Source organism: Schistocerca nitens, chromosome 4, assembly GCF_023898315.1.
Source record: "Schistocerca nitens isolate TAMUIC-IGC-003100 chromosome 4, iqSchNite1.1, whole genome shotgun sequence".
In the NCBI taxonomy this organism is placed as follows: domain Eukaryota; kingdom Metazoa; phylum Arthropoda; class Insecta; order Orthoptera; family Acrididae; genus Schistocerca; species Schistocerca nitens.
In genome coordinates this window covers 499853252-499865635 of record NC_064617.1, presented here as the reverse complement: position 1 = coordinate 499865635, position 12384 = coordinate 499853252, and the positions used below count along the sequence as shown (strand labels likewise).

Below are 12384 nucleotides of genomic sequence, written 5' to 3'. Positions count from 1 at the left end.
CTTCATGGTGTAACACTTTCCATATCGATCAGTTTCAGTAAAGGATGTGGATAAAGGTAAAGCCGGCCGAAGTGGCCGTGCGGTTAAAGGCGCTGCAGTCTGGAACCGCAAGACCGCTACGGTCGCAGGTTCGAATCCTGCCTCGGGCATGGATGTTTGTGATGTCCTTAGGTTAGTTAGGTTTAAGTAGTTCTAAGTTCTAGGGGACTAATGACCTCAGCAGTTGAGTCCCATAGTGCTCAGAGCCATTTGAACCATTTTTTTTTTTTTTTTTTTGTGGATAAAGGTAAATTTCTGTGCAATAAAGGATGAAGCCATTTGAGTTTTTAAATGTTTATTTGATTATGAGTTATGAATCAGGTGCATGTGGTGGGGGTCCTAATGGATCAGAGCATGGCCCAGAGCGGGGGCGGCGTAGCCGTAGCTCAGGGCGGGAGCGGCCGCAGCGTAGCGGGCGTAGCCCAGAGCGGGGGCGGCGTAGGCGGCGGGGGCGGCGTAGGCAGCAGGGGCGGCGTAGGCGGCGATGGCCGGGGCGTGGGCGATGGCAGGGGCGGCGTAGGCCACGGGAGCGTGAGCCACAGCGGGGGCGGCGACGGCGAGACGGGCGGTCTGCGAGATCCTGTAGGTGTTAGCCACGGAGGAGGCGACAGGGGCGTGCGCCACAGCGGCTACGGGAGCGTGGGCGATGGCGGGGGCGGCGTAGGCCGCGGGGGCGGCGTAGGCCACGGGGGCGGCGATCGCGGGGGCAGCGTAGCCTCCCAGGTATCCAGCAGAGGCGGCGGCCACAAGGGCAGACAGGACCAGCTGCAATGCAAGAATACTAATTCAGCCTGGGATCACTTACTGCATGTCGGCAGCACTCATAATGCAACGGAGGCGTCTGTGCAGCTCTGCAGATTAGATTTGGCTATCGACGTGCGGCGAAAAAGTGCAAGGATGGTAAAAGAGTCACAAATTATTTACGCTCACTTGCATTATGAAGACATTAAGATCCCTGAAAGACAATTCCTTTCATTACACTGTTTTCGATGTCGTCTTCTCCTTGCCCTCAACCTCTAAATAACTGTTCTCAAATGTAACATTCACAGTTCAACAACGTTCATGAGACAGTGGATACTCCCATTGTAAACCACTTTCAGTTGCCCCTAATACCACAACTGTTCGTACCAAAATTTCTGATCAGCTCAGCCTGTCCTCAACTTCAAAGAAGCTGTGTTCTTCCTCAGTTTCAAAAACAATCTAGATGTTTACCCGTTGAAAGAACTGTAGCTCTGCCATTACTTCAGACTGAGCCCTCACTGCGTCGACTTTATTATTGTTACCTATTCTCCTTGCAGCTTTTAAAACCCTCTATCATCTCTTTGTTCATCTCGTTTTCCTTTATCTTTTCTTCACTTCGTAGATTTTGATTTTATATTACAGTTATTCCTATGTGCAGTAGTTAGTTGTCACGCAAAAAATGTGCATGTGCACATTGTAAAATTTAATATATTCTACATCGACATATTTACTGAGCAGCGAATGGCGAAGTGTTCGCAAATATTATTGACTTTAGCGACAGCAAGCGGGAACTGCTACTGTAAGAAATAAATATGTCGCGCAGCTATTTTATTATTGATTTTCTTTCCTATTCCATTCACATATTAAGCGAGCACAAGCCTTCACATCTCCCATCTTATACCCACATTCCTATAAGCATACGATTCTGGGAGTACAATGGTTGCACTGTCTTGTTCGTATACAAGTTTTCGTGATTTATCCAACGAGGACTGCTTCGTCTTCCTTCCAATGATTCCCATTTGTATTCCCCAATCACTTCTGTGATACTCTCGTATGGGCTATAAGGATGTTTTACGATCCTAGCAGCATATCTGTGAATTTATCCGATGCTTGTTGTGCCCACTTGATAAGGGCACCAAACACTGGAACAAGGTTGCGTAAGTGCCCGTACGAGCGTCTTGTATCCGATTTCAATCTAATGTAAAGGACCGCTCATAGGCCCTAATGTTGTCAGGATAAATAATAGAACTATAAGCCCGATTCAAACACTCGCATTCATTTTGGTGTAGCTACTACACAAACGACATTTTCAACAATGTGCGATAACAATCAATAACAACCAATTTCTATTGTGCCGTTGATGTACAGAAGAAGAACGATAACCTAAATCCCATGTGACGTCTGTCTTACTTATGATTCCTTGTTATGAATTTATGAAACATCGACAACCGACAGTCGTAACAACTTCAATAGAACGTATTACTGAAGCCATCTGAATTTATCCTTTCAGCTTACAAGCGGAAGATGCTGAGCTCCTTCTTCCAGATGTCTACCGGTTCAGAACACGAAGAATTCCTTTTGCATTGTTCTGCGTGTCAAACTAATCTGTGGCATTTCGCAAAGCCTTCTTTTTACAGGGAGCCGAAATAAAACCAGCCCAGAAAATAGCTCTAAGACTGACATGGAACTGACCGTTATTAAAGAACAGAAGAACTGCCCACCGCAGAAAATGCTGGAGACCGCGCTTGTGATTCATCAATCGGCTGGTGTAACATGTCTGTACATGTGTTCCTTCCCATGCCCTGTCCCCAGTACTTCGCTGTTGTCATTACATTAGACTGCGTGAAAGGAGCAGACGTATTTAGTGAGCAGTTAAATGCGACACAAAAAGGTGATCACGAAAACAACGGAGTGTGTTCACTGTTGACTTTTACGCTAAGCACAGTTCATGGAAAATATGTGCTGAAATGCTTGCGCAAGAGTTTTAAGACTTTAAGTGTTTTGGCATAATCTCCAGGAAAGTCTGCGAAACAGAAGGTCTGCAAAACAGAACTTGACCACAAAATGGATACAAAGAGCTGTGTCCAGAAGCTCCCATGATGTTTGCCAACAGGGATCAATCCGCGTCAGTCTAAATATTTTTCGGCCCAGTTTCATGTTCTTATCCTGTATATGTTCCATGTTCCCTGTAAGTCAACCATGCTGAAGTTCTTACACATCTGAGCAGTATTCTAATACAGGCGCACCGCACAACCGTTTCGGAAGTAATGTCTTCCGCAGACAAACTGCAGTTTAACAGTATGCCACCAATAAATCTAAGGTTACGCATTGAAGTTAAGCGTCAGTTTTTGCTACCGTTTGTGCATTCAAATAAACATATTCAGGAGAAGGATTCTGTCAAAAATATTTTTTTTTTCTTTTTTTGGTCTGTATATGTTCCAGCGAAGGTTGACCATCGTCAGTAGGTTCCTTTTAACTTCTGGCGAATAGAAGGTAAAAAGTTGCGCTATATTGCGTACAGTTTTGAAATTGTGGTCATCAGAAACGCAACATTTTAACGTAAAGTACATATCAACAGCAGATACTATTCTTCGTGTAGCTGTCTATCTTCTGCAGTTTAGCAGATGACAAACTGTCAAAAAAAAAAAAAAAAAACATGAATGTAATTCCATCTTCTGGTGGAGTATGGGACTGCGGCTGTTCAATGTTCAATAAAAACAATACCAATCATCGTTATATAGGTTTATTTTTAGCTAACTAGTTTCAACGTTACACTACGTCATCTTCAGGCCAAAACTGCTCCAATCCAGTAACCTTCGTTAACTGCTATATTTGTAACACGAAGGTTACAGTTGGAACAGTTTTGCCCTGAAGACTAGTGTAACGTCGAAACTGGTTGCCTAGAAGTAAACCTTTATCACGGCGACTGGTATTGTTTTTATTGAGGTCAAAAATACAAGCTGTTCGGAAGACGACAGGCAGCGGCATCAAGGTCAGGAAGAGCTGTAAAGTATCTACTTCGTTAAAACGTTATGAATATATTGACGACACGCTCAAAACTGTATGTACTAATGATATTACTTTTTCCTTGTTATTGGACAGAAAATAGTGGTGCTGATGACGGCAAAATTTCTCTGAAACATGTGTTGGTGAGAAAGAAGAAATTTGCGTTTTCTCAAGGTGGATTCCTTTCCAAATCATGGTTGGTATTTCCTTTACTCGAAACAATGATTACGTGGTGGTTTCCAACTATATATCCACGTCTAACTGCTCTCAGGGTGTGGCAAGAGTAATTCTATCGTGACCCATTTATATTAAATTTTAAAGGCTGTTACGCAGTAAAAGAACCATCCCAAGACTGCTCCTCTATGTTTCAAAGAAAGCATAGTTAATGTAAACTGAACGGCTTGTAGGAGATTTGAGCACCTAATGTCTCAACCACTGTTACACCTCACTCGGTAAGTTTCTTTCCAGAAAGCTAAACCGGTTCGCCGGCCGCGGTGGTCTCGCGGTTCTAGGCGCGCAGTCCGGAACCGCGCGACTGCTACGGTCGCAGGTTCGAATCCTGCCTCGGGCATGGATGTGTGTGATGTCCTTAGGTTAGTTAGGTTTAAGTAGTTCTTAGTTCTAGGGGACTGATGACCACAGAAGTTAAGTCCCATAGTGCTCAGAGCCATTTGAACCATTTTTTAAACCGGTTCCCGGCTACGACAGCGTTGGCATTAGGTAGCCGACACACGACCGACGAGCAGTAAATCGCAAAAGTCAGCGGTCGCCAGCTGCCAAACAGAGGCTGGGGGCACTGGAGCGCAGCAGAAAGTAGAGAACAAGATAGGCAGGTACTCACGAGCTTGTACATGTTGCTGGAGTGGAGTTGGCTTTCGGTCTGGCGATCGAATGGTGCCCGGTGGACGGCGGCGGCGGCTTATATAGCGGCGCGGCGGCGGGATTTGGGCGGTCCTTTCTCCGGTCTGCTCTCGCAACCCCCGCCCGCTCATTGTCCGGTTTGAGCGGCGACTGTTGCCCCCGGGGGCCACACATGTCGCCGCCGTTACCCACCCGGTGCGCCGCGGAGTCAGATGCGCGACACACACACTCCTTGCGAAACCTGCCGCGTCTCGCTGACGGTTCGCATTGGCAGCCCCACTAGGGGCTACCCACTACCTGCGCGATGTCTACGTCAACATAAATACTCCGTGCCCCACTGTTCAGTCCACGGCGAAGGGCACTTGCTACCAACATTTTTCCTGTTCCTGTTCCGTATTGAGACAGGGGAAAAAACTGTAGAAAAGGTCGTAGAATCTTCGAATTCTAAAGAGAACTATAGGATATTTGTATGATGGATCACACAGAGCATTAGACAAACACCTGACAGGCCTCCAATTGAGTCTCGAAATAATGAACAGCAAATGAAATACAGACCGAGAACTTAAAGTTCAATGTTCAACTTGGAATTTTGAAGAATACTAGAGGATATATGTCTCGTGCTCTGTATGGTTCACCATACAAATATTTTCTAACATTCTTTAAAATTCCAAGTTCAACATGGAACTTTAAATTCTCGACCGGTGCGTCATTTGCCGTACATTGTTTCGGGGATCATTCAGGGACGCGTCAGACGTTTCTCTAATCTTATTTCTTCCTTGTAGTCAAATCATTTCACAAATCATTTGAACTTTTTTATTTTTTCAAGTTTTTTTAAACATGTGATATAATATATTTGTTGGATGTGGTTGATTTGTATAAAAGAGAAAACGTCTGGTGCCGTGACCTTGTGAATTAGAAATTTAAACTTCTTAAAGCTTTATTTTAACGCTTTGTGTGCATTTTAAAGGTGCGAATACAACTTTGTACTCGTAAAAGCCGGCCGTGGCCGAGCGGTTCTAAGCGTTACAGTCTGGAACCGGGCGACCGCTTCGGTCGCAAGTTCGAATCCTGCCTCGGGCATGGATGTGTGTGATGTCCTTAGGTTAGTTAGGTTTAAGTGGTTCTAAGTTCTAAGGGACTGATGACCTCAGATGTTAAGTCCCATAGTGCTGAGAGCCGTACCCGTAAAAAATAAAGTTCTGTCGCAGAACATCTCAAAATCTATAGTTCTAAATGATTCGACAGGGGTACGAGATGGGGTACTGGTGCGTACCTTCACAAATCAAGCACTGTCCGTTATCATGGTTACTTTCAAGTAATTAAACTTAGAGAGTCTTGTTTTCGCTCCGTTCAAACACTTGACCAAAAATTATTGTCGGTGTGTGTTTGTACAACACGAATTACATTCTAAGACAAAAAAAGACGCACACTTATTACCGGTTGATTTATTTTTACTGCAGCCTCATGTTTACAAATGCAACACGGAAGTGGGTGGAACAGTTACAAGAGGTCGAGCATCAGCCGCGCTTCCAGAACTGCGGCGTGGCCCTTCACACAGCAGTCGTTGGCGTTCCTGCGGTGCGCCTGCCCGGTGGCAGACAGCTCCCACCAGCATGTAATGATTGCAACTCTTGCACTGGCTGGCCCGACCGTCTGCTATAGAATTCAATAATGTCGTATACCCAAAGACGGGATTTTAAAGTCGCGAAACCGGTCGTGATTTAAAAAAAAGTCGATCTCTCTAAATTAATTATGAGCATCAAGAGGTTTTTAATTAAGGTTAGCCTAATTTGCATTCACTAAATAAATATAAAGTGAACAAACTTGTTAGTTAAATTGATAAAAGGCTCATAACTGTTCATTATAAAACTACTCTTGAATAAATGAATGAATGTATGAATGAGTAAGTACTGTCTTCAGCATGGCAGTACTGTTTAGAATATGGTTGACTGTATAACCAATATAACTGTGATATTTGTCAATTCATTGTTGTTGTTGTTGTTGTTGTTGTTGTTGTTGTTGTGGTCTTCAGTCCAGAGACTGGTTTGATGCAGCTCTCCATGCTACTCTATCCTGTGCAAGCCTCTTCAACTCCCAGTACCTACTCCAGCCTACATCCTTCTGAATCTGTTTAGTGTATTCATCTCTTGGTCTCCCTCTACGATTTTTACCCTCCACCCTGCCATCCAGTACTAAATTGGTGATCCCATGATGCCTCAGAACACGTCCTACCAACAGATCCCTTCTTCTAGAAACTCCTCTTCTCCCCTATTCTATTCAATACCTCCTCATTAGTTACGTGATCTACCCATCTAATCTTCAGCATTCTTCTGTAGCACCACATTTCGAAAGCTTCTGTTCTCGTCTTGTCTAAACTATTTATCGTCCATGTTTCACTCCATACAAATACATTCAGAAACGACTTCCTTACACTTAAATCAATACTCGATGTTAACAAATTTCTCTTCTTCAGAAACGCTTTCCTTGCCCTTCCCAGTCTACATTTTATATCCTCTCTACTTCGACCATCATCAGTTATTTTGCTCCCCAAATAGCAAAACCTCTTTACTACTTTAAGTGTCTCATTTCCTAAGCTAATTTCCTCAGCATCACCCTACTTAATTCGACTACATTCCATTATCCTCGTTTTGCTTTTGTTGATGTTCATCTTATACCCTCCTTTCAAGACACTGTCCATTCCGTTCAACTGCTCTTCCAAGTCCTTTGCTGTCTCTGACAGAATTACAATGTCATCGGCGAACCTCAAAGTTTTTATTTCTTCCCCATGGATTTTAATACCTACTCCGAACTTTTCTTTTGTTTCCTTTACTGCTTGCTCAATATACAGATTGAATAGCATCGGGGAGAGGCTACAACCCTGTCTCACTCCTACCCCTGGAGGAAAATGCGGAAAGGCAGGAAAAATACAGCATTTGCCACCTTTAGGCTATAGGGACTGCTGTATTGCCTTGGATAATGTGAAGTAGTTTCAGTGTATATTTGTAGAATTACTTTCTTGTACTCGTACATATCAACATAAAATAAGATTTCAATGAATTTCACCACTTACCCCAGTGACTGTCTCGATATACGTAAGCTGTCTCATTAAAACTGTTTTGATCCCGCTATTTAGCGCGGAATTGACCACTGAATGTCATGAGAGTGAATCCGCCACTATAAAAGGAGGCAAGAAGTGTTGTGTTGTCAGCAGAGAAGCAGTAACATCAGAATGTATCAGCCACGCGATCTCTGTGACTTCGAACATGGAATAGTCATTGAATGTCACGTGAGTAACAGACTGAGTAACAAACTAATATCCATACAGGTATCGCCGGAAAATGCAAAATTGTAGACCTTGCATTTGAGAAATACCCTATCGTTGGGCTCAAAGAAGCCGGCTGGAGTAATCGGTGAATCGCTCGACATCTGAATAGGAGAGATGTTGTCATTCGACGGTGTTGGCAGGAATGAGTGAATCATGGCCTAACACAGAGTCAAGAAGGAAGCAGTCGACCTAGAGAGACAAGAGAACGTGAGAACCGAGCATTGTCAGGGACGTACTCAAAGCCACGGTTCATCATTGTCAGTAACTCGACATGCAACTGGTGCTTGAGTGATCACAGTAACCATTAATAGGCAGCTCAAAGGGGGCTGAGCTCACGCTGCCCCTTGCACCGACTATCACAGACCTCTGTTCACCAATAAGCCCGTTTACTGCGGTGTTGGACACATTCGGCCTGGAATCTCATTGACTGTAGTAGAACTGTCTTCAGTGATGAGTCCGCTTCGAACTAAGCCCCGGTGACAAGCGAAGACGAGTTTGCAGACACCTCGGACGGCAGTGGGACACCAGCTTCAATGTCGTCCGCCACATGAGCCGATTACCAGGAGCCAAAGTCTGGGGTGCCACTTCATTTCTTAGCAGCACCCTTCGGTTGTCATCTGCGGCACCTTTACAGCAGAGCGATGCGTCGACGCTATCCTACTCCCTATTTTCTTTCCATAGCGCGAAGACATGCATCAACATTGTCTCAAAATATAGTAGAAAACCCAAAGAGATTCTGGTCGTATGTAACGTACACCAGTGGCAGAAAACAGTCAATACCGTCACTGCGCGATAGCGATGGAAATGTTACCGATGATGGTGCCACTAAAGCGGAGTTGCTAAATACAGTTTTCCGTAATTCCTTCACGAAAGAAGACGAAGTAAATATTCCAGAATTCGAAACCAGAATGACATAAAAGTAGATATCTTAGGTGTTGTGAAACAACTCAAATCACTTTTTACTAAAGGCAAGTCTTCCGGTTCAGATGGTAAGCCAATCAGGTTCCTTTCAGAGTATCCAGACACAATAGCGCCCTTCTTAGCAATCATATACAACCGCTCACTTGATGAAAGGTCTGTTCCTAAAGACTGGAAAGTAGCACAGGTCACACCAATATTCAAGAAAGGAAATAGGAGTAACCCATTGAATTGCAGACCCATATCACTGACCTCAATTTGCAGTAGGATTTTGGAGCATATACTCGAACATTATGAATCACCTTGAAGAAAATGATTTATAGATACATAACCAACACGGATCCCCATGAAGTAATGAGTGCTGTCGGGAAGGGATCTCAGATCGATTCCATATTCCTAGATTTCCATAAGGCTTTTGATACCGTTCCTCACAAAAGACTATTAATCAAATTGTGTTCATATGGAGTATCGTCTCAGTTGTGTGACTGCATTCGTGATTTCCTCTCAGAGAGGTCACAGTTCGTAGTGATAGACGGTAAATCATAGAGTAGAACAGAAGTGATATCTGGAGTTCCGCAAGGTAGTGTCATGGGTCCTCTGCTGTTCCTGATTTACATATGGTTCAAATGGCTCTGAGCACTATGGGACTTAACTGCTGAGGTCATCAGTCCCCTAGAACTTAGAACTACTTAAACCTAACTAACCTAAGGACATCACACACATCCATGCCCGAGGCAGGATTCGAACCTGCGACCGCAGTGGTCGCGCGTTTCCAGACTGTAGCGCCTAGAACCGCTTGGCCACTCCGGCCGGCCCTGATTTAGATAAATGATCTAGGTGATAATCTGAGCAGCCCCCTTAGATTGTTTGCAGATGACACTGTAATTTACCGTCTAGTAAAATCATCAGACGATCAATTCCAATAACAAAATGATCTAGAGAGAATTTCTGTATGTTGCGAAAAGTGGCAGTTGACACTAAACCGCCGGCCGCGGTGGTCTCGCGGTTCTAGGCGCGCAGTCCGGAATCGTGCGACTGCTACGGTCGCAGGTTCGAATCCTGCCTCGGGCATGGATGTGTGTCATGTCCTTAGGTTAGTTAGGTTTAAGTAGTTCTAAGTTCTAGGGGACTAATGACCACAGCAGTTGAGTCCCATAGTGCTCAGAGCCATTTTTGACACTAAACAAAGAAAAGTGCGAGGTCATCCACATGAGTATAAAAGAAATCCGATAAATTTTTGGTATACGAGAAATCGCATAAATCTAAGGGCTGTCAATTCGACTAAATACCTAGGAATTACAAATTACGAGCGCGGTATGGGATCCTTACCAGGTAGAATTGACGGAGGACATCAGAAAACGAAGCGCAGCTCGTTTCGTGTTATCGTGCAATAGGGATGAAAGTGTCACTGATAAGATACGCGAGTTGGGGTGGCAGTCACTGAAAGGCGGTTTTCTTTGCGGCAAGATCTATTTACGAAATTTCAATCACCAATTTCGTCTTCCGAATGCGAAAATATTTTGTTGACACCCATCTAAGTAGGGAGAAATGATCATCATAATAAAATAAGAGAAATCAGAACTCGAACGGAAAGATTAAGGTATTCCTTTTTCCCACGCGCCATTCGAGAGTGGAATGGTAGAGAAGTAGTATGAAAATGGTTCGATGCACCGTCTGCTACACAGTTAAGTGTGAATTGCAGAGTAACCATGTAGATGTAGTTTATCGAGAAAAACGTAGAGTACTTATAGAACAAATTAGTGTTTTTCCGTATTTAGGAGAGTTAATAATGTAGAAACCGGTCTTGCGATCGAGACTGCAACCCAACATGTAGTTCGACTGACAGAGAAATGGAACAATGAATCTCCCTGCTTACACTTTGGATTTTAAATGAGATATCAAACAAATATTTATAAAACGTATAACACATTAAATTTTAGCGCTCGAAAAGGAGGAACCACTGTGGACCACTCTACTAGTATGGAAAAGAATGTTTATCTGTGGTGTTAGTATACCACAAGCTCTATGGGTTGCCATCGTAGAAAAGGTATCCTTGCACGGGAGGGTATAGCTATATCTCAAGGCATCCTAGGAGCATTGCATTTCGCTGAAAGAAGCTGTCTACAGTGAAGTATTAAGGTACAGTATCATCGAACACTCATGCCGAAATGCTGATATGACTTTAGTGGCTGTAAGTGTTTCATGTAGCTCATTTGCTGAAATGTATCTCATTATCTTAGTATATTGATGACCGCTATCCAATTTACCAGATAGATAGTGCTCCTTTCGCTTTGTCGAAAGGAATTAGTTTAACGCATGACATAAAGTATTTTCAATAATCGATGCTCCGTAGCTGTAACATATTTAATGAAAGTCGTGTTGGAAAACCCAGCGACGTCTGCTGGCTGATTCTGTTGTGTTTCCGGTATCGATCTCAGCACCAACATAGGGCCACAAAACATCACCTTTTTATTGTATCCGTAATTCGTCACACTTTCGATAACGGCCGTTTAGTTTAAAGTTGAAAAACATAATGTAAAATCTATTTCTAAATTAATAACTTTGAATTTCAAATGCGAAAAAGTTACAGGTTGAACGTATGTTATAGACATAACAAAATATTTTAAACTGAAATGCTTACAGTTAGTCTAACTCTTTTCTATTATTGTCAAATGCCAGGAAATATGAGGAGCTATTCATACATGTCACCAGTGACGTTATTTCAGGTGTCTTGTGTTCAGATCTAATTATCAGTGTCCTAGTGCTCCGAAATACATGTTATCGTGTGTGTTCAGAGCGGTAGTACGAACACGGCAGTGCCAAAATTACTAACTATTCTATCGTACATAAAAGTTATTCATATCATCAAATTACTACTTCACTTTAGGTCGTCAAATACTACGACAGTCCTGTTATTTAACGATATCAAGGATATCACAAGGTAATCCTGAGAAAATTAAAACCACAAAAAACTGCGTTGTGGTATATACGAGATTGTTTAAGATTTTAATTTTCTCATGGTTAAAAACGGAAATGGACAGGTTAAAGTTAGATATAGTGGGAATTAGTCAAGTTCAGAGGCAGGAGGACAGGGCTTTTGGTCACGTGAACACAGGGTTACAAATACAAAATCAAATAGGAGTAATGAAAGAGGACGTTTAATAATGAATAAAAAACTAGAAACGCGGATAAACTAGTATGAGCAGCATAATGAACGCTTTATTGTAGCCAATATACACATGAAGCCCACATCCATCACAGTAGTACAAGTTTATATGCCAACTAGTTCCGCACATGAGGAAGAGGTTGAAGAAATGTATGATGACATAAAAGAAATCATTCAGATAGTTAAGGAAGACAAAAATTTAATAGTCCTGGGGGGACAGGAATTCGATAGTAAGAAAAGGAAGAGGTGGAAAAGTAGTATGTAAATATGGAGTGGAAGAAAGGAATGAAAGAGGAAGCCACCTTGTAGAATTTTGCACAGAGTGTAT

At 43.0% G+C, this 12384-nt stretch overlaps 1 protein-coding gene across 1 annotated transcript; it reads right to left on the bottom strand.

The window, feature by feature from the left end:
* Positions 1-317: 317 nt before the first annotated feature.
* LOC126251922 (cuticle protein 12.5-like) lies at positions 318-4683 on the bottom strand. Its single transcript, XM_049952671.1, has 2 exons — positions 4628-4683; positions 318-804 (listed from the first exon to the last, which is right to left on the bottom strand). The coding sequence occupies exons 1-2, from the start codon at positions 4637-4639 to the stop codon at positions 379-381; spliced, it is 438 nt and encodes a 145-aa protein (XP_049808628.1). The 5' UTR covers positions 4640-4683; the 3' UTR covers positions 318-378.
* Positions 4684-12384: the final 7701 nt, after the last annotated feature.